This window comes from Phalacrocorax aristotelis, chromosome 3 (genome assembly GCF_949628215.1).
Source record: "Phalacrocorax aristotelis chromosome 3, bGulAri2.1, whole genome shotgun sequence".
In the NCBI taxonomy this organism is placed as follows: Eukaryota; Metazoa; Chordata; class Aves; order Suliformes; family Phalacrocoracidae; genus Phalacrocorax; species Phalacrocorax aristotelis.
Genome location: NC_134278.1, coordinates 51,033,075 through 51,055,916, shown reverse-complemented (window position 1 = coordinate 51,055,916; position 22,842 = coordinate 51,033,075). Strand labels below are relative to the sequence as shown.

General features: G+C 40.0%; 1 protein-coding gene across 2 annotated transcripts in view; it reads left to right on the top strand.

Annotated features, from left to right (window-relative positions):
- The first annotated feature begins 103 nt into the window (after window positions 1-103).
- The window catches only part of SESN1 (sestrin 1), an 84,551-nt gene continuing 61,812 nt past the window's right edge, over window positions 104-22,842 (top strand). Inside the window, exon 1 of one of the 2 annotated variants that reach the window (XM_075087411.1) lies at window positions 104-824. In XM_075087411.1, coding sequence (XP_074943512.1) covers window positions 543-824 — 282 coding nt within the window. In that variant the 5' untranslated portion in view covers window positions 104-542. The remainder of the gene's footprint in view (window positions 825-22,842) is intronic. The other variant, XM_075087414.1, reaches the window with a different exon arrangement.

Genomic DNA, 22,842 nt, shown 5'->3' with positions numbered 1-22,842 from the left:
GCGAGCGCTGAAAGACGATTGGTTGGTAGACGCGTCCGTCATGCGGGCTGCAAGTGTTGGGTGGGCCCAGGCCTTGCCCTTCCCTGCCTGCCCGCCTCCCCCTCACTGCCCCTCGTGAGGGGTTCGTCGGGGGTCTGTGGCGGCCCGGCCCCGGCGGGGAGGGCTGAGGGGGCCCCCCTGCTCCGCGGCCGAGAGGCAGGGCCGGGGCCGTCCCCTTCCCTCCATGCCTGGGGCGGGGAGGAGGAGCCGCCGGCGCCGCGGGGTGGTGGCCGCTAGGCTCGCCGCCGGGAGAGGCGAAGCCCCAGCGGCGCCGCTCGCTCGGCAGCCCCGGCGGCGGTGGGCGGCGGTTGGCGGGGGCGCCCGCTGGGGCTGAGGGAGCTCCCGCCCGTCCTGCCCCCCCTCATGCGGCGCAGGCAGCGGTCTGTCAGCTCGCCGCCGCGTTTGTCGTTTTTGTGGGCGGGTTGGCAGCTGTCGGGAACCCGCCATGGGGCGGCTGCGGCGGGGCTGCTGAGGCGGCGGTGGGGAAGCAGCCGGCCGGCCCCATGGAGGAGCGGGAAGGCGAGGTGCGGTGGGACGGGCTGTGCAGCCGCGACCCCGCCACCCGCGCCGCCGCTTTGGACACCATCGGGCAAGCTGTGCTCCGCCGTAGTGAGACCGTCGCTCCCGTGGCGGCGGTACCGCCTACCCGGGCCGCCGACGGGCTCCTGGTTCCCGCCGGCCGCGACGGGCTGAGCGAGATGTTGGTCCGGTTGCTGATGCTTTCCAAGCGCTGCCCCTTCCCCGACGTGAGGGAGAAGAGCGAGGAGATCCTTGGCGGGGTGCAGGTAAGCACGGCAGACCCCACCTCCGCCGTGGGACGGGGACAGCAGAGCCCCGCGGCCGCCCGGCCGGGGGGCTCTCCCATCCCCGTCGCACGCAGGGCACCCTGGAGTTTCAGCTGTGCAACGGGGTGGGCATGATTCGTGCAGCAATACTTGCTAAATGCTCCCCCCTCTTCGCCAAACGCTATTTGGAAAAGCGTTATTCAAAGGCAGGGGGAGGAAATAAAAAGTGTCAAGTTTTTTTGAGTGTCATCTGTGGAGAGGATTTAGCGATGAATGGCTGGGAAGTAGCCGGTCCTTTGGGGTATCCCGAAGGAAGCGCTAAAATGACAACTTTAATGCTCTAGTTTTGGTCTGTGATGTTACCAGTTGGCTTTAATACAGGAAAGATGGGGGTATAAACACTGGAGTTTGCCATTTAAAAATACAAATCGGTATTGGAAGGTTTTGAGCTTTTTAGAAGCCGTGTGAGCTTCGACTATTAAAGCAGAGCCTGTCAAAATTCCCTTTTTGTTGTCGAATGGTAAATAGTCTCTGCACTAGAATCGGTTAGATCCAAACTATTTTTCTTATAGCTGATAGCCGGTCTAGCCAATAGAGGGTTACATTTACTGACCTTCTGTGCTAACAAAAATAAATGTTACTTTGTACTCTTCCACTGTTACAGGCTAATTATAGTTAATCGTGTTGCTCACCTAAAGTTTTTGTGCAGGTCTTGAAATTCTGATGCAGGGCTTGTATCAATGGGTCTAGCAGCAGCGTTAAAAATACGACATGCTGTGGAGTAGGAAAAGGAAATTCAGGTATTTCTTTTAATTGCAAGTGAATATATAGAGCTGTGCTTGGAGTTAGCTGCCTGATTCCCACTATTGTGCTTTTTCTCCCTGAACATTGACAGGTTTAATATAGGGGAATTGGGGGGGGGAATAATAATCTATAAAATAAACCCACATTATATATATATATTACAATTTATATAATACACATGTATTATATAAAACATTATATATTATAATATATATTAAAATACAAGTATATATGTATTTTAAAGGAGCTTGTACATAGATCCATTTTTGCTCTGTCCTACTTTGAAGTGATTCAGAGAAATTCTGGGTTTGGATTACTGAAGCTGAGCCTCTGTTTATTTTGTCTACCTTCTCAATAGTGTGCAATGTGATAAATACAGTGTAATTTATTTTCTAGAGTGTGGGCTTTATCGGGCATTTTTCTCCAAGCAGATTTTGCCAGTAGAAGCTATAAATACAACATACAGTCTGTGTGAAAGGCTTGACTGCTTTTCTTTAAAAACACAAACCAATGAAACAAAAAACCAACTTGAATATTAAGTTGAATACTTAATCTGGCACCTTTGCACCAGTACCTTCCCAGTTAAAGATTCACATGAGAAGCGGACCTGTTACCAGTGAGAATTATGAGTCACTGGAACAGACTGCTAAGGGAAGACTTGCTTTTATCAGGCACAAGTTACCAGAGTCTAGTCAAAGGCTAGACAGGTGGTGATCTCTCTCCTAAGTCTTGGAGGAGGTTAGGCTGTGTGATCTGATGACTGCCTTTAGGTTTTCATATGTGAAGTTACTGGCGTGTTCAACTGTTAGTCTTGTTTAGAAACTTTGTTACTAGCTTTTTTTAACTAGACCAAAAAGTCCTAGCAGAAAATAAGTCCATCTTGATAGAGCAAGTGCAAGGTCAAATTCCATGGTCATAGGTGACTTTATTAATCAAAATAGGTGTGAAAGATATAACAGATATGAAACCAACTGTATACACACAAGCTGCAGTAAGGGTTTAACAGCAAGTTAAGCAAAATAAAACCAAATACAACATTACTTCAAGAAAATCTTTAATAGCTGCTTTTGTAACTTCTTAGGGAGTAGATCTAAAATAGGAGTATTCTATGTTCTATGAATATAGGGTGGCAAGTCTTAGTTCTTACAATTACACTCATAAATGAAAATTTTCATTGTAATCTTTGGATCCGCATTTGCAGAAGAAACAATCTAATCCAAGCATTCCATTTTGGATGCTGTGGACTATTGTCAGGTGTGAAATGGTTTTTGTTGATTTCATGGCTAAGAGGAATATTAATCAAATCTCTGAGATGAAGATAGCAGATAAAGCAAACTAATAAATATCATTATCCTGTAGAACTCTTGGCTTTCAGCAGTGATTCTAAACATAAGTAGCTTAGTAACATTATAAAAGTGTGAAATCCTAATCAGAACAGTATCAGAACTTAAAGGACTCACTTGTATTACTTTCTCTCCCTGTTTTGGGCTAGGAAACTATCTAAGTCCACAGCAATATATACTATTATGCTGTCTAAACCTTATTCTCTGCCAAATTATTAAAGGACATAGAGCCCAGGGCAGGAAGAAGCAACTTTGAACCTAAAGGTTCTCCTGGAAACTGGCGCTGTCCTCCTTGTCTGTCCTGTGGGATGGTCCAACTCAGACTAGAAGTCTAAGCCTGGACTGATTCCCCTCCACACCCCGAAATGGAGAACTATAAAATGTCCTTTCTTCATCTTTCTGTCCTGCATCCAGGATAGGTAGTGAGGAGATCAAAGATTTGAATTTTCTATGTGGTCTGAGAGCTATTTTTTTCTGGGGCTAGTGCCGCCTTTGCTGTTGTGATAATCAACAAACATTTAGGCATGAGCAACTATGCTGCTGCTGGTTTTGCAGCTTTGTGTCTGGAACAAGTTGGTAGAATGCATTATATGGCTGGTGTGAGCTGGTAAGCTGCAGGCTTGACAGCAGCCTGTGTCAGCATGGCATCCCTCTGAGCCTGCCTTTGTTACGGTCGTTTTTTTTTTTTGTTGTGGTGAAAAATTCCTCTGATATATGGTGGAATACTAAGCGTGCAACTTTCTTCTTTGCTATTAATAAATATTATTTATAATAGCATTAATAATAGCATTTATTAAATAGCATTACCTGTATTAGAATCTATAAAAATAAATTATTCCTTTTGATTTGACTTATATTCAGGATAACGAATTTCTTATTGTAGACTATATATATAAAAATAAGAATAATATTTTTTGCCTAAGAGACTATATCTAATTTCTCATTACATTATACAAGTTGGTTTTGTAAGAATTATTACCAAGACAGTATCAGCAAACTACCCCTTTTTTCTAATTAAGGCTTAATTTCTTTTATTAATAAACTCAAGGTTGCTAAAGTCACTTTGACTAAATATATATATTTAAATAATTTAAAGATACTTCAATTGCTATACTTTAACCAAGTGAAAAGTGTTTGAATGCTTTTGTATGAAAATATTTGATGAGTGATACTTGAGATAAAAACCCAAATAAATAGCTTTTTGATAACTTCTTGCATATGTGATATTTTGCACATATTTATAGCATATTGCTTATGACCTTGCAGAATAATGGGGTCATTCCACCTAGTATGCTAGGCATCTGCACATCAACACAAATATATGGGGAACGAACTGCAACAGAAGGTCTTAGCACGCGATCATTAAAAAGTATTCTGCCCAGCCTCCTTCAGATCAATTAGATGTATGTGACTAGAATATAAATATAAAGTGTACATCAGTAGCTGGAGAAGAACCATCGGAAGTATGAGATTTGCTAGTTAAAATCTCTCGTAACTGTCCAAAGTCTTTTGGAAAAGACTGAGCAGAACATGCTGCTCTGCTGAGGTATGGAAATTAATAAAAATAGCTTTTTAGATTAACAAAGAGAATGCCTAGATGGGAGGCAGATTCTGCAGGAGTGACCATGAGATGTTAGCCTACATAGGGTAAAAGATGACAGAACAGCAGAAAAAAACCCACAAATATCAAAAAGCTTAGAATTTGGCATGTAAAGCTTGACTGGGGGGGCAGATACAAGGAAGAAAGAAACTGATCTCAGCCTCTTTGAGAAGTAATGTAATAGTTCAAACACTTTCACTGAAGGGGAAAATCAATAATGAAAAAGAACTTTGCTCCCTATTGATCTCTTCTTTGATGTAAACACAAGAAACAAACAGAAAATGGGAAATTGTATGTCGCTGAAGATGCATGAACACAACTGGAACAGTGAAATACATAATGAGGTGTAGCTAAAATGCATATTGGAAGAAAGCAAGAAATAAAAGATCCACAGGTTAATGGATTAACAGAGGACATTTCAGTCACCTCAGTATTATCTGAAATGGTTAACCCAGCCAGTGTAGTTAATAGCCATGATAAAGCATAAATAGTACTCATCCTAGACTGGGTGGGGTGGGGGAAGCTGTAGGTTGCTCAGATAAGCAACAGATTTTCAATCTGTTAAGGCCTGGTGAAATTCATTCTGAGGTGCTTAAATAAAACAAAACACACACACAAAAAAAAGAACCCACAAAAACCAACCCACACACAAAACCCTAATTGAAGCAATCTCAGGCCTGATAGTAAAGTAGTAAACTCAAACAGAATAATGATGCATACCTCTTCAGTATGGGCTAAGTGGGGTGGGATGAAGAGGAAATTGGTGGATTTTAACTTTAGCTCAAATAAAAAATACTGGAGCAGAGATGAAACACATTTTTAGTGCTTGGAAAAAGAAGTTGAGCAACAGCCAGGACAGACTTATCCAGGATAAATTATATTAAATCCAGCATTTCTACTAATTCTATGATGGAGTAACAGGCCTTGTGGTACAGAGAGATGCTATAATGTTAATATGTTGATATACTGGAGTCCTCAATATTCACACAATAATCTTGTTAACAAGCTAGGGAATTATAATATAGAAATACTGTGCAGTGAGTAAAATTAGCTGGAAAACCATCCTGAGAAGTTAAGAAAGGTCAGGTAGCAGGTACAGATTCTACAAGGTCCTGTCCAGCATGATCTTGATTTAAAAAGTTTTGCAGTTGTTGAATTGCAGATTACAAATTGGGAGGGAGAGTTAGAATACTGGATAGCAGCCATAGAATTTAAGATTATGTTAATAGTTAATGGGAGCTTGTATTACATCTTCTAGACCTCTGGGTTTCTTTTGCGAAGAAACTTTGAAGAAAATGGTAGTGGTACGATCAGCTAGAGACTGCTGCAAAGAGGAAGGAGACATGAACTAGAACAAATGGTTGGTTGATCTAAATTCCAGCAAGACTTGGGTTAGATATTTGGGGGAAACTTCAAGGATTGAGAATGGCATAGACTATTGACTGATGTTCATCGCTAGAACTCTTTGTCTAAACTGTTCTTAAATATCAGGTAGGAGTGATATGCTTGCTTGATCTCTCCCTGGGGAAGGCAGAACATTGCTAACTGGATGATTTTTCCTTCCAGCCTCTTATTCTGTGTTTTGTGTTGGTAACTGCTTGGAGGGATGCACCCTCCAAGCGCTTTCCCTTTGATCTCTAAGACCATATTTACCAGATATGTAGCACTGGAACTTGTGGTCTGGAACCTCTTGTCTCTTACTGATAAAAGCAGCAGGAGGGCTTGGAGGACTCTAAGTACTTCCTTGTTTTCTTGGGACTACAGCTTTAGTGGATAACTGTAATAGAATCTCATAGTTGCAGAGAGGGCTGTACCACACATAACAGAATATGAGTCATGTCAGCAGCCAAATATATATCTTCTTGCATTACAACCTTTGGGCACTGCCTGTGACCTAGGCTTGCTTGGCAGGGGACATGGAATGGAATACCCTTACCTTTCCAAATCCTGGCAAAATACTTGTATGGATTTAAATTAAACGAGCATCCAGAAAAGATGGGAAGACTTCTAGTCACAGCCAGAGAAGGCATCCTGTCCTCTTCCTCCAGCACAGTGAGTGGGACAGATAAAGCCTCTCCCAGAAGAGGAGCTAGTACCTCCCCTATGTATGTCCATAAAGGATAAAATAGGAGTTGCTTTTCTGTTCCATTGCTAGATTTTTCTCACAATGGAGTTCACTGTCTCTTTGCTTTGTGTATGGACCATGTCTGAGCTCTGTGGTGCATGCCTGTTAAGACTAGTAAGAATGACACTCAGATATGCTCCTTGCTCTCAAATTGTTTATCCTGATGATTCTGATATTATGGTATTACAGTAAACTGGTTAACTTTCCAAATCTTTAATCTGCTTTTGGTGTAATCTTTGATAAATGACTTCGTAACTTTGTCTTCAGTCTTTTTAGCACAACTTTCTGCACAACAGAAGTAACTTTTTTTAGTGAACTTTGAAATCCGTAGCTAGGCAGATCTGTTAGGTTGTGGGATTTTTTGTTTCTGAGTTAACAGACTGTGTCCTAGTACATGGTAATGATGTTCCCCAGTGATGCTTGCTGGTGGTCAGTCACCATGTAAAGGTGTCTCAGATGAAATCTGTAGTCTGTTCAAGCTTATGAATTTAAATATAGTATCCTCACTGGTGGTGGTGAGAATCTGATCCATCTGGAAGCTGACTAGTCTCCTTGCACAATGCCAATACCCAAATCTGTTTCTGTTTCCCATAGCACTCTTACGTAAAGTGAATGAAAACATCTTTTTTTTGTGAGTTCACTTCAGAGCAGAAGTATGTTCTGTCTTTTCCATTAGGTGGAATGGGTTTAATTATGTATTGTAGGGTGCTCCCTTCAAAAGCCACGTGTCACTGCCAGATTGCTAGTTTAGAAAACATTTGTCTGTTAGGCTTTTTTTATGGTATTCAAATACTCATACTCTTGCTCTTCTCAGTATTAGGAGAGATACTGAAAAATGGCATGATGCATTTAAATGAATAGTCTTATTTACAGCCTCTGCTAGCCTACAGAAATAACTGTACCTCTGCAATATTTATTGTAAACATGTTCTGAGGATGGGTCTGTATCACTTGTGTGTGGTGAGGCTGGCTGGAGAAGTTAAGGGAGAAGACTTAATCTTGACGTGTCAGGGAATGTTCTGAGCAGCGGTGTGAACAAATTTTTTTAAAAACTTACATTGTCAGTAGTCCTTAGATTGCCTTGTATAACTCGCTCCTCCTTCAGCCTACTTGCCTCCTTTCTGAAGGCTTCAGTCTGGTTGTTGAGAGAGACGAAGGGAAATTTTCTTTTGTCAAGCTTGTCAGCTGCAGAATTGCCTGACCCTGAGAATGCCTTTGGTTGGAATAGAGTTGCTTGAAAACAGTGGAGGTTCTCAAAGTGATGTAAAGTAGGGTATCTGGGTCACTTCAAATGTTGTTTCTGTGTTTGGAGCCTTTCCATAATTTTCCATGCTAGCTGTATGCTGTTCTTGTACAGAAATGAGCTTTGCTTAGTCAACTTTTTCTTAAAATTGTTTGGGATAACTTGATCTGTAAATGTATGGGTTTACATTATTCTGCTGAACTGATTTTTCAGGACATCATAACTAGAATTTTTATTTTAAAAAGAAATGAAGAGTGGAGCACACATTTGATAATATTGGCTTGGCTGATTTTTATTTTTTGACTGCATTGAAATGCTTTAAACTGAAGAAGTAGAACACAAACATTTCCTTATCTCTTATTATTTACTAATGAGGTAAGCGACTATAGGGTGTGCGTTTGTTTCATGATTTTTTTTTCCATAGGAGCTAATATCTAGACATCTGTAGAAATAAGAAATGCTTCAGCTTGAATGCATTTTGTAAATAACAGCATCTGTTCTGATCTAGCAGTTGCTAAGTCACACAAGCTCTGGTTTAGATTTTTTTTTCCTTCTGCTTCTCTTTCGAGACATAATTCTAGAAGTTGTCTATTCTTTTAATCTCATAGCTGGGGATGATCCTTTCCAGTCTATGCTCGTGTATTGTAGTCTCAACATAGTCCTTTATCTTAAATTATTTTTCTCACACTGATACTAAGGGTGTATGGGTAGCAGTGATCCTTCCCATTTCTGCATTGATTTTGCTAAAAGTTTTGCTCTGCTTAAAGTTGCCAAAAGGCCAACTTATTTCTTTTTTTTTTAAAACCTTATAATTTGTTTTCCCCATTTGGTATGTAAATAACTGTCTTCATTTTGGGGTGTTGGCATGCATTTGGATCCTTTCTGCTCACATACAGAGAAATTTTTGCATCTTGAGGAGCTATTCTATCAAAGTGAAAAAACACTAAGAATTTGGAAAGGCTTACAAATTAGCATATGATATGTAAAGTATGGACTCCTAGCTTATGTAAAATAATACATCTTCCATTAGATTGACCAAAGTACATGGTTTAAAAGAAAATTACATTGTCTCACTATGACAAGTGCAAAGTGAGCACTGAAGAAATAGTTGCTGTTTTGTCATCTTACTCTTGACTTTTTCTTCAGGTCAGGGTTTCTCCTTTTAAAATAAACATAGTGGAAAAGTACTGAATATACCATTGTGGGACAGAAAAAAATAGTTTTGAAAGCTTGAGTATATTTTCTTGTGGATACTGAGTGTTTAAGTTTCCAAAAATATGGTTTGCTGTCAGTATGGTTTTCTATTCCAGTAAGTTGTTTACAGTTTAAGGGGAGGAGCGGGGGGAAGCTTAGCTCTTTCTCCAGAAATCAAGTGAAACATGGAAATCTTCACTTGGACCTACATACATGAATTAAATCCAAAAAATTAAGTGGTGGTTTTTCTCTTGTTTACCACTTTCTTGATGTTTCCAATGACTGTGTCTCTTTTTTCCTTTGTGTTTTCTTCTGGAAAGCTGAGCTTAGATTGCTGCCAAAAGTTGAGTTGGGAAGGTGAACTGGTTTAGTTCTATTTAAACCTAGTAAGCAATTAACCCTTTTCCTTACTCCAGCTTTATGCAGAAACCAAACTTGTTCTTTTAAGTCATCTTGGGTCAAAAGTATCACCCAGGGTGTGTACTAGTAGCTGAATATTACCCCAAAATACATTAGGCTGGTATTTTAAAAATAGAGGTGATGCTAGAACACATACCGCTACTTATGTAATCCAATGTAAATCTGCCTTCTGTGCAATTACAAGAACTTAATTTCAGTCCAGGCATTGTCCTAAAGGAAAGCATAGTGCTTCTGAAAACGTGGTTGTTTTTTACTGTAAATTAATTAGAAATTGTAACTTTTCTTCACTTTTCTATGCTTTCTGGAGTCAGCAATAAGATTTTTCTCAGTTACAGGTGTTCCCTGGCAAGTCCTTTGTCTACTTAAACATCTGACTGGCTCCATGAGCCTAAGCTTTGAGACCCAAGGTGTAACAACCTCTTAGTTAAATTTTCCTTTCTGGCATATTCTTGCTTGGTATCAAATTGTTTTTAAACAGTTGTTCTTGCCCCTGTACTTGGCACTGGTGAAGCCACACCTTGAATATTGTGTTCAGTTTTGGGCCCTTCAGTACAAGAGGGACATTGAGTTGCTGGAGGATGTCCAGAGAAGGGCAACAAAGCTGATGAAGGGTCTGGAGAGCAAGTCTTACGAGGAGAGGTTGAGGGAACTGGGGTTGTTTAACCTGGAGAAGAGGAGGCTGAGGGGAGACCTTATCACTCTCTACAACTACCTGAATCAGAGTGGCAGGGGTTGGAAAGGACTTCTGGAGATCGTCTTGTCCAACTCCCCTGCTTGAGCAGCCAAAGCAGAGGGCACAGGACCACGTCCAGACGGGTTCTGAATATTTCCAGGGAAGGAGACTCCAGAGCCTCTCTGGGCAGCCTGTTCCACTGCTCTGGCACCCTCATAGGAAAGAAGTTTTTCCTCATGTTCAGGTGGAACTTCCTGTGTTCCAACTTGTGCCCATTGCCCCTTGTCTTGCCGTTGGGCACTATTGAAAAGAGTCTGGCCCCATCTTCCTGACACCCACTCTTCAGATATTTATAAGTATTGATGAGATCCCCCCTCAGTCTTCTTTTGTCCAGGCTGAACAAACACAAGCCTCTTAGCCTTTCCTCATAAGGGAAATGCTCCAGTCCCCTGATCATCTTCGTAGTTCCCCACTGGACTTGCTTGAGCAGTTCCTTGTCCTTAAACTGAAAGGATGTTGTAGTGAGGTGGGTGTTGGTCCCTTCTCCCAAGTTACTAGTGATAGGATGAGAGGAAATGGCCTCAAGATGTGCCAGGGGAGGTTTAGATTGGATATTAGGAAAAATTTCTTTACTGGAGGAGTGGTCAGGCACTGGAACAGGCTGCCCAGAGAGGTGGTGGAGTCAGCACCCCTGGAGGTGTTCAAAAAACATGTAGACGTGGCACTTCAGGGCATGGTTCAGGAGACATGGTGTTGTTGGGTTGATGGTTGGACTTGATGATCCTAGAGGTCTTTTCCAACCTTGAGTCTATGATTCTTACGAAACAGATATTTTAGTTAAGGATTCCTTAACTCCTAGAAAGTAAACATGAAATAATGTGGTATTTGTCCAAAGGAGGAACAAACTTGAAAATGAAAACTTGTTTAAAGATCTAAAGCCTTTCCTGTGTACTTTTTTTTTTTGAAGGAGGAGAACCTCTTTTCTGAAAGATTTTTTTCCATTGCAGCTTGTTGCTGAGCCTCCACTGTTTCTGGTGTTTTGGTGCAACAAAACTTTTACCTTTAAAATGCAGCCTGTTTGCCAACAGCACATTCCACTTAGATTAAACTGTTTATTTGGATTTTCCATTTACTTAAATTTTAGTTCTAGTCTAGATTTGCACTGATTGCCATGTAGAAGAGAGGACAAATCTTTTCTTAAACTTTCTGTTTCTCTGAATTTCCAATTAATGCTGAGAGCGTACTTAGATCTGTTTAAAAGTACTAAATAATTGCTAGCTGCCATGCACTTAATGTTTTCTAGAACTCATCATGTTATGAAGATAAGTGCTTATCAGGACAAGATCGCTTTTGGTATTTGCCCTAACTTCATGTGTGTCCATTCTGTCCTTCTCACCTGTGTTACAATGCTTCCAAAACCTTTTCTGTAACTTTACCTAGTTTACTTTTTTTTAAAACAGCTATGTTTCTAACATTTGCTTATGTTTACCTAGAAATTAGTGTTTAAACAATGTTCTATAAGAGAAGCTCAATTCTGACATTTTTATTGCTACTGTTCTGTTCCAAGACAGAGGAGGAGAAGCCAAATGGAAATGTTTTGTCTGGCTTTTGGAAAGCATATTGGTATCTTGGCTTCTAGTCTTCTGCTTTTCTAACTATTTAGAACATGGCAACTCTGCTTGGCTGATGTTGTCTGGAATCTGTTGGAGGAAGTGTGTGTGTAAGTTGGGAAAGTCAAATGTTGCTTCTCTTTCTTTCATTACTAGGTGTCAGGCCTTTCTGTTAAAGGATTCAAGTTTTTGGGTGAGGTTTCACTAGGAATGAAAGCTGTGGTTTTTAATGCAGAAGATACTTTTTGTGTTGCACAATATAAAATATATTGAAATTTTAGATTCTAAAGGTAGTAGTTAACTCTTTATAGCTTATGCATTAAGTGAATACCGGAAGCATAGACTGTTTTGTGGGTTTTTTCGTACTTTTTAGAGCTAGCTAGTATGTTTGCTCGCACTGGTAAAAGAGACTTGGGGGAAGTACAGCCATCATACACTCTTCATTCAGGGTGTAAATCATTACTGCCAAAGGCAGTGGACAATATGGCTGCTTTGTGATGCTCCCAGTGCAATAATTAATTTTATAGTGATAGGTTGTAGTGTGCATTCCATGTACATGGCTTTACCCCCATGTTCCCCCTCTCAGAGCCAGGGGTCTGCATTAGAGGGCTCAGCAGTGCAATGTGCATCACAGATCTGCATGTTTGAGGGAGGTAAAATTCCTGTATCTCAGATCTTCTGGGGTAGGTTATCCACGTGGCTCAAAAGTAGTTCCTAGTAGTAATAAATCTTCATGCATGTGCGTAAAAACATGCTAAGATGAATAAGAATCCTTCTGAAAATCTCATGTGGAAACTGAATGACTTGCTGTTCCTTCAAAAAATAGTTGCTAAAAAAATACTTGGGAAGATGTCCTGAGGTTTTTTTTAAAAAAAAAATTACAAAGAATAAATTCAGGTTTTAATAACATCTTCTAAACTGGTTCTTGGTGGGGTTGGGAAACAGAGAATTTCTCCAGATGTATGCTCACAAATTATTCCTGAAGTCATCTTTAAACAGACAAAAATGTCTTCTGAGATATAATATCAGATTTTATGCAGGGGGCAGACCAGATGAAGGAATTGTTCTGTCTTAAGAAATAACTTACACATGAAGGAAGGCAAGAAGACCTTCATTCCAGTTAGGTTCAGTCAGGAAAGAAAGATTCTTGGATTTTAATTTTTAGTATTGATAGACTTCCAACTAGATCTATAGTGACATGTACATCAGTAACAGTGTTTTTTAAATAAACAGAAATGGCATGAAGGTCAAATACTGGTCAAACTTTTTTCCTCAGAAAACTTAATAGTTAACTGTAGATAAAAAAATTTACTTTAACTGTAGACTCACATGACTAAGGAGGAAGAATTTGGACAAAATGGGCCTTTGAAGTGGACCACTCAGTTTCCACACCCCAGAAATAAGACTTGAACTTTTTCATGTTGGTTCAGATAGACAGCTCATCTCAGTTCAGCTCATCAGAAATTTCTGAGAGTCCTTGTAAATGCTTATTACACAACCTGAGAAGCTTTCTCTGAAGTAAATGGGCAAAATGTAGACATATCCCCAAATCCTTTCAACATCTCATCTTAATTTCGGGACTAAATGGTGTGCTATGTGGCGACTGTTTGGGACCTTCGTTATTCAAAGCTGATTGCCTAGATGCCTCAATGCTTACCTCTTCTTGATAACCCAGATTAATGCTGCAAATCCATCAATGCAGCAGCAACAGACTTTTCAGTGCCAGCCCCATTTAACCCTAGTTTGTAATGGCCTGTTTCAGTTGACAGCTGTACCCCTGTTGGCACTTTAATCAGGGATGCTGGCATAGGAAAGCCAAAGCATTATGTTTCAGTGAGAGTCTGCTATCTTGTGCAAATTTATCCCAGATCATACTTTGCTAATATAACCTGTCTGGTTCTGTCCTGTGTGATGATCTCTGGTCTGTATGTGGAGATTCTGCAGTAGTAGTACTTTGTGTCTCTGATTTCCTGTTTGCACACAGAAGCTGGCAGAAAGATGCCTTGGGTGGGGGATCAAGTGGGCCAGATGCCAGAGTGGTAATCTGATAGAGTGACCTTTGCTGTGTTCTCTCAGTCTCTCATGCAGGAGCAGTCCTGCCAAAGCAGAAATCTGACTGGCCGTTCTGGTACTTGGCACTATCTGGAATGGCTTAAAACTTGTCTCAGTGCACTTGCTAAATAGCTTGTTATCGTGGATGGATGGGCTAGAGAGAAAGATATTCTTTCTTCTGGGTTGCTACAAAACATTTTTTAGATTTTCCAGAAAATATGCTGTGAGTTAGCCCCTTGGATGTAACAGCCTCACCTTGGTTGTGCTAGTGCTGAACTAAATGGAACTAATCAGGGTTAAGCACAGGGTTTTGTAGTGGCCTTTGCTCTACCTTGCTGTCTAGAGTTGGGCAAATTTGGAACTGAGACAGATCCTCTGTAACTTACTGATGGTGAAAGTAGTTAGTTTGATGCCAGTTCTGTTAGGAAACTAACTGGGCATGCTGTCCTTTTTCCAAAAGACCATGTACTTGAATTATATTACAAAAAAACCTCAGATTTTTTTTTCTTTATATATAGTTGGTTTAGGCAGTTGTAAGGAGATACCTTCTTGATTCTGTAACAGAAAAAAATATACAAATCTCTATCATGTGTTTTCAGCACTTCAGCAGAAAAATGAATACTAATCTTTAAATATCTCCTTTATATAATATTTGAATATTCATTTACAAATAACAGAGTAGACAATCCACCTAGGTAGAACTTGTAAAAAAGCATAGAGTTCCTTTGTTGTCCAAAACTTCCAAGAAGCGTAAATGGAAATCAAATTGGAAAGAGGATGTGCTGTAAGTTGTTATTAAGTATATACAACCCAGTAAGAGGCAGGCAAACTAACAAAGAACCAACTCTAAATTCTTAAGCCAAGCATTATTTATTTATTTTTGAAATAGCATGGAGGGATTTACTAGGGATAAAATTATGCAAAGTATCTTCTCCTTCTGTAAGTAAAAGCAGCCAGGGATAATATAGTTTAATAGCCTCATTTGAGACACAATTCCTTTATTTGGTGCAACAGTAGATTCTGGTGCTTGCTGAAATCAGCACTCCATCTCTTAGTGATTAAGACATTCTTAAAGTAGTTTACAGATTCTATTATCCACATTATCTTCAAAATGAGTGATACCTCTTACGTAGTTTGTGCTTCTGAATATTGACCTCTGTTTGGGAAGTATTGAACCCTGAGACTTTGAGATGGCAAAGGGAAGCTCATTCTAAGAAGTTACTGGAATTCTTAACAATTCTAAAGGTTAGAATGAATGAAGAATTGAACCAGCATGCTCTATAATATTCTGCTGCAACGATCTGATTACATAGAAGAGAAACAGCTATTATGCCCTTGTGGCAGTTGCTTTCCTTCACTTAATTAGATGGGAAAGTATGGTTTGAGTTAGAAATCCGGAGTCATCTGCAGGAGAGTATCCCTAAAGGGGATACTTGTCATTATTGAAGCAAATTGTAAAGCTCTAGAAATGTATTGCAACAATCTTTTTTTTTGCTTCTCTCTTGTAGTGGAAATAAGCCTAGGAAATATGTGGGGCAGATTTTTTGATAAAGAATGTATCCACATAGCTCCCAACTCCCCCAGCTCTGTATTTCAACTAGTTCTTTGGTGTATTTTTAGAGAGTGACGTTTAGAATCTGCTGGGGTATCAGTCAGTGTTTGCTTGGTTATTTCAGACTATTGGTGTATCGAAATAAAAACTTCTTGTGAAAATGTACTGCTTTTGAGAAAGTGCTTGCAGGGGAAGGCTTCCATAGTAATGAGTATAGTCCCATGAAGACTTGAAAGAAAAATAGGCTTAGAATAACAAAAAGCTATGAGCATGAAGGTCTCATGTTCCAGTCTGTGCTTTGCCCCTCTCAGATAAGTGGCTTGTGAGGGCAGTTCAATAGATAAAGTACATCTTCTCAAGCAGCAGAAATTGTGTGTTTTTCTTTAAAGTAGTAAATCTCTTAGAGCATTTGCCTTGGATGTATAAGTATCCCATTCAAGCACGATTGGCATCTGGACTGAACTGGAACCTGAAACCTGGTCTGCCTCATCTCAAATAAGACACCTAACTTGGTCCTGGAGGTCTCGTTTATTGACAGGATGTCACATGGAGGAATAAGTGCTCAAGGTCTTAAAACTTCCTCAAGTTACGAAAAAATACCAGTTGTCCAGCTGCTGTGAAATTCATTTGCCTCAGTGCAAAAGTGCTTTATATTAAAGCCAAAGCAGTGAGGAAGTTTCTAAGGCCCTCTGAGGTGGGATGAAGGATTTTCCCCAACTAAGTAGTTGTAATACAGCTCTTAGATTAATGAGGCGAGCTGAACAAGGACTTTGAAGATTGAAGCATGCTAAAATAATTTTGCCAATTGTAATGTCCAGTACTTATCTCCTGTTTCTTTTTAGAACACTTTGAAATATGTTAACTTCAGAAAACTTGGATGAAGTACATGTCTGTAAGGCTTGTTTGAAGTTCAGCTACTGGGATAATTTTTTTTGGAGAGGAAAAAAAATACGTTGTGCTACAGAAATAGGTCAGAATTCTCTTGTACCACAAGGGCAAAGCATTTTTTCTTTATTCAGATGAAAGATGTTTATACCTATGTCCCTTATTATGATATTAAACAAATCTGTGTAATTAGAGGATTGTTGTGGATGACTTCTTGGGTTTGATTTGGTGTGTCCGTGTGTCGTGTCCCCCCCCGCCCCAAAGATTTTAATTTTGAATTGGACTATTTATTGCCTTAGCAGTAGTATTTTGGCCACCTGCTGTCACATTTGCAGTGGGAACAATTCATTGAGGGTAGTTACATTGTTACCATCTGATGATCAAAGAATTATGGATGAAAAATAAACCAGCAGTTATTTCATTTAACAACAAACAGTTTTGACATTCTCCTGAAAAAAATCACAATTGCTTAATGTTATTACTGGGAGCAGCCCCAAATTAACAGGACTGCCTACGTGTGGTAAAGTGAAGCATACATGTGTTTGCAGGATTGAGGCTGTGTGCTGGTTGGTTTGTCCAAAAGCATCTTCATACCTTGCTGCAGGACTCCATTTCAAAACATTATTAGTACTTCCTTTTATTATGAACAATTGTGTGTTTCCTCTACAGGTTTCAGGTTTCCTGGACTTTTTGTGCCTGTAAGGTTTGTGATCCCTGTGCCAAGCTAACAGTCATGATTGTCTGTTAATCTGAGAAGTTGAGAGATGTAGGAAGGAGGTTTTGAACATGACATACTTGAGCCTTGGAAGCACAGCCTCTCTATTTGTGCGGTGGTGTACCTTTTAGCAGGGCCTAGTGTAATGTCATGGGAACACAGCCGCAGTGTTTTCAGGACCAATTGGCTCACTGATTGTAGGCTACCAGGTGTGCCAGTTACCACAGCAGTAAATAGATAAAGTCCATGCCAGTGCTTGCAGTTAAATTAGCTTAAACTCTTGCCTGCTTGTGCATGCTTCACAGTATTCCACAGGGTTTGATAGGAGGTAGCAGTCTTGAGATGACAACCTGCTACCGTTCAGCTCTGCCAGGCTTCTTGGAGACAGGAATAGCTGTTTTTTAAATCCCTAGCTGTACCGGAGCAGGCCATTTTCTCTGTATAGTATAGTATCCAGGTTGTTTCTTACACAGGTTTGTTTTAATGTGTAGGTGATCTAAATGAACTGAAGCTGACACACTCCCTGCAGGAAGATGTAATGAATTTGAAAGAACACTTGGGGGAGACTTCATGTCTCATGTTTTATCTAGAGTTTTTGATTTGTGTGAGGTAACATAACTGAATCGAGATCTATTACTCTAAAACTCTAGAAAAATGAAACTTTTTGTCCTTAATTTATTGTCTCTTGCTATTTCTGGTTACAGAATAGTAACCTGAAACCTTCTTGAAATGGGTCATATTTTTAGGTATTTTTTTGTTCGTGATATCTTACTAGTTTTCTTTAAAAATTATATAATTTTAGCTAACTGACTTCTCTACCTAGCTATGAAAGCAATGATCACAGAATCACACAGGATGAGTGATACAGTTGTGGGGAAGGGAAAAGAGGAGCATTCATGAATACAAAGTTTGTGATAGTAGGTGAACCAGATGACTGTAGTACTTTATATTAGTTATGAATGTTCACCCCTCAAGCTGCATGCCTATTTCTATTTTGATTCCTGATTTTCTGTATCTCCGTTTTGTAAGGAATTTATCTTTAACTGAAACTTCCCAAATTTGCTCTCTGTAGTATTAAGACTTTGCAACAATATGTCTTTAAAAAACAAAAATGAAAGAATGCACATACAACAAGAATTCATCTTTTCTAAACACAGGAGATGTGCATTCCCACATTAAAAAAAAAAACAACCACCAAAACAACAACAAAACCCCCTACCCAACTGTAGTGATGTTTTAATAGTTGAAACAGCTGGGGTCAAAAAGCTGAGGTTTGTGAAGGAAATCAGTCTTCTGAGAATGTATGTTGCTGTCTTCTGTTTGCCATGGCATAGACTTTCCCTGATCTAATCAGAAAACACTAGCATAGGTATTAGGAGAAAATAATAGCCATAATCAGTCTGTTTTATTTTTCTGAAGCATCTATCAAGAGAGGGAATTGAAACTGTCAAGAGAACGTAGGTGAATAACTTGTAACTTTAATTATGAGCTTACTAATGAAGAGTTTTACATTAGCATATGGCAGCTAACTAATTTTCTAAGTTGAGAGATCACAAAAGAGTAGATTCTAGTTAGGGGGGGAGGGCTGACATTTACTGTTTTGGGACTTTTTAGCTTGTATTAAGCAAAGCTTAACCAATGAATGAGTTTAAGCTATCTCTAGAATAAAATTTTTCTGATGGACTATATTATCTGTGAAGTAAAATCATGCGTTGTGTGGTAGTGCTGCTGTTTGCTACTTTTCTTTTCCCCCTATTACAAGCAGAGTAAAACTACTGCATTGTCCAGGCGGAGTTTTGGAAAAAATCTATTTAAATACTGTTAATTGTCCACTATTATAAAGAAAGATAGTGGAAAAGAATTCTTTGTCACTGGCAGTCTGTGCTTGCTAGAAGAAACTAGATTATTTGCTCTGTGACTGTGGCCCATTACAAAGGATTTGCTTAGGCATGCTAAAAGGGACCTTGCATGGTGAAACTTCCTGGCTGCTGTGCTGCGTTTTAGCTTCTCTCCTGCTGTAATACTTGATGGCAAGGCTTCCTCCAGCTGGAAGGGTGCTCTGCTTAGTTCAACCCTGGCAGAAGCAACAACCCAAAAGACCACACGTGTCCCCAGAGTTTTACTACCAGGCTCTAATGCATCAGAACATAGGTGGTACTTCTAATTAAAAAAGGGGGGTGCAGGGGAACAGTTGAGGCTTGTGGCCTCTTAGATAACAATACTCTTCAAATTATTTCAGCTTCCTTATTATATGTATGCAGCTGAAAGAGTTACACAGCTTTTATCTTTGAGGTGTTTTCATATGCAGTGCTGTACTACTTACAGCTCTGGGTATGCATTGGATAGTCTCCTACAGATGATTTGAATGGTAATTCAGACACTTGGTGTGCATGTAGAACAAGACTGTGACAAAGCTTACTAGGCAGTATTTTCATTGACCAGTTTGTCCCTGCTTTGTGATACATAACTCACAGTAACAATAAAAGTGGTGAGGTTCTGCAACAGATTGCGCTGTAGGAAGAGGTAACCCTAATCAAAAAAGTTTTCACTATAGTAGAATGTAAACTTAAAAATAGACAGTTGGAATCATTGAGGTAGACTCAACTTCTAGTAGTTCCTAGCATCAGAATGCTTTGCTTTTCAAACTTGACGTTTTTATAGTACGGGTTGGGTTTTTTTTTTTTGATGGGATAAGATATCATAAGATTTGTGGCACTTAGTCAGCAGCATGGGTATTCCTCTGTCCTGTATGATAATTATTCAGAAAGACAAAGGTCCTGGTTTTCACTAAGTCACTGAAAGACAACTCTGTAGCCCAAAGGCTGTAGCTGAGTTCAGAAAAGCTTGTCCTTATGCCTCAACTTGCAGCTTCAAAACTCGATCCTTCTAACCTTGTAGGTAAAGTCCTTGAGCATCTAGGCAGAGCCTCATCAGATGTTCAGCCATGCATAAGTGTTTCAGTTTTGAAAGTGGGCAGTAGTTACACACCTACACTCAAGCTCATTCTGGATCCACAGATTAAATGTTTCCCTCTCTATCTCCTTTCAGAGCTCACAGAACATGGTGTTCTCAGAGTATGTTTATTGAAGACCTATCAGATGGGCTTTGCACAAAACAAACCAGAGCTACCCCTCCCACTCCTGAGTAATAGCTCAGTGGTTAGAGCATTCCCAAAGAGTGAGCACTCTAGGTTCAGCACCTTTTCTGCCTGAGGTGATTCAAAGTCATGCCTCTTACATGCCTAGGCTCCCAAGATACAAGAATTGGACTAGCTTTTGCTCTCATTTCTGGGCCAGTGAACACCTTAAGGATTGCATGTAAAGCAGGACTAGTGCAGTTGGAAGTGCTGACAGTGTTGCCATCACTTAGTAGCTTAACTTTGTTTAGGGAGGAGAAGCTGAAATCACCTCAGGCTTATTAGTGACTTGAACTTGGCCTCTACGTTGTTTAAGTGATCTGACTGCTGAGGTGAGAGAGTCAGTCTCTGAGCTTGAGATTGTGGTCTTGAATAGGTGCAGGTGCATTTTGGTGTTGGGAGAAAGCTCTAGCACAGTAAGAGATGAGGCTGAAGATGCACTCATGTCTTCAATGCTTCCCGTTGGCTAATTGAGGTGGCTTCCAATCTGACTTGCAGGTTTTTGTGAATGCTATTTAAGGTGCATTAACCCCCTCAAATGTTATGTATCATAAATATAACTTTTGTTCCTTGGTTATAGGCTGAAGTGTGATCTTTGCTAAGAGATTCAGGCACTGAGGAAGTGGTGTTGTTGTCGCTTTAACTGTCATTGGACTTGTCTCTACAGTGTAGAATTTGACCTTCCACTAAGATTTTAAAGGCTTCTATACTAGATAACTAAACTGCCTTTGTTGTGTTCTTATGGTAACTCAAATGAACATGAAACTTCCAGCTCACAAGCACTTGAAAAGGCAGCTGAAAGTGGAGATGTTTTGTCTTTTGTCTCTTGCACCTGCTTGTAGTACATAGCCTGTCCATAATGCATAAGGGCATGCCGCCCCCCCCCCCCGGTATGAGTAAGCATGTCTGTCTTCAGAGAGGGTCCTTTCTGAAGGCTGGAGTTTTCGTCTTCCCAGTAGATCTCTAGACTACTTCCACTTCACATCCCCTCACACTTGAGGGCACTGTAGCTTTATTCTTCCTTTATACTTGAATGGCTTTATGAGCTCTTACTGGAGGTTTGAACTGGAACTGGGTGTCTTTGGAATATTTTTGGGAGTTTTCTCATTATTTATCTTTAGTTTTGGAGAAAAATGTTCTAATCTAAAAGTTTCCATTAAAGGAAAAGAACACTTCTTTAAAATATCAGTGTTGTTTGCATAAGACTTCATAATACAGTTTGGCACCTGGAAAGGAAATAATTGGTCTCAGGTGGACTTGCAACTTGCTTTCAAAACCCAAGTGCAACAAGATGTGTGTAACCTGCACTACTGCAGCTAAGTGGCTGAAATAGGGTTACAGAATTGGCAGGGCAGTCTGGAGGAAGAGCAAAACAGTGTCAACAAGTACTGTACACTGTGCCAAGTGAAGGGTGATGCTTCACAGGGTGAAGCTTAAATTCCTCTTGAAGAGAAATGTATACTCTTGTTGCTATTTAAGTTTTCCCATGCCAAGCTTTTTTACTTGACTGTACTATACAGGAACTAGGTAATTACCATTAAAAGAACCTGAAGTTCTTCCAAGTTTATATTCAGGCCAAATGAAGTAAGCCGTTAGCAAACATGCGACTAAATGACATAATTGCATATATTAAATGTGCAGAGGCCTTTTTGTTTCCCCATCCCCTAATTATATCAAACAATAGGATATGAAATACATGCCTTTTCAGTGACACTGTGCTTCAACTCTGATAGAACTTCATTCGAAAAAAGATCTGTGCACAGTTGAATCTTGTTTATAGTGGGTGGCCATGAGCATCCTGAGATGCCACAGGTACTGTGAACAGTACTGTGAAAATCTGCAGCCTGAAGAGCAACTGAGTCTTTCACTGTGACTGAACTCACAGGGTATGCTGCAACACTTCCCTTCATACTCAGGCCTTCTGATTTTAGGGGAACTTCATATGACTGCACATGAACTAAATTACCATTAACTTTTGGGTAGCTCGTCTATAAAAACTGACTTGCCTGATCTGCTCTGTAAAACATGTCAAGCAGGGAGTGTATTGTCAGTTGCTGTGGCTGAAGTGACAAGATTTAACTCACAAGACTGTGGTAAATTGAATATTTGCAGTTGTGTGAACTTACTCTGGTAACAGCTTTTATTAATGTTTATTTTGCCTTCCGTGTTAAAGCATGCCTGCATGCTAAGGTATATATTCCATCATCTTAAAAAATTTTTCTTAAAAGATTTTAGAGAGGAAGGAAGTGTAGCAAATGTCAAACATCAAGTGGAGCTCTAGACAATTATTGGTTTAATCTATTGGCAGTAGATTAAAGAAGATGGCAGATGATGGCCACTTTTTTTCCCTGTTTTCCCACAAGACTGGGCTAATAGTTTCCCCCCACCTCCCCCCAAGTGACATGAATTAGCTACACAATTCCTGGGATGACTGTTTAGTGACCTCCTAGTTGTAAAAGCTTTATGAATGTCAGAAGCTTAGAGTTATAAATATGGAACTTCAAAATGGTGTGGCGTTTTTTGTTTGTTTTTGTTTCTGGAATAGCTAGCATAAAACTGAAGGTTGGCTTGTTGTCAGGTTAGCAGGCTTCCTTTGCAGTGATTCCTTCCCTCTTCTGTGAAGTTTTAATCCTCAAAATATCAAATGGAGAAACAAGCAACCAAAAC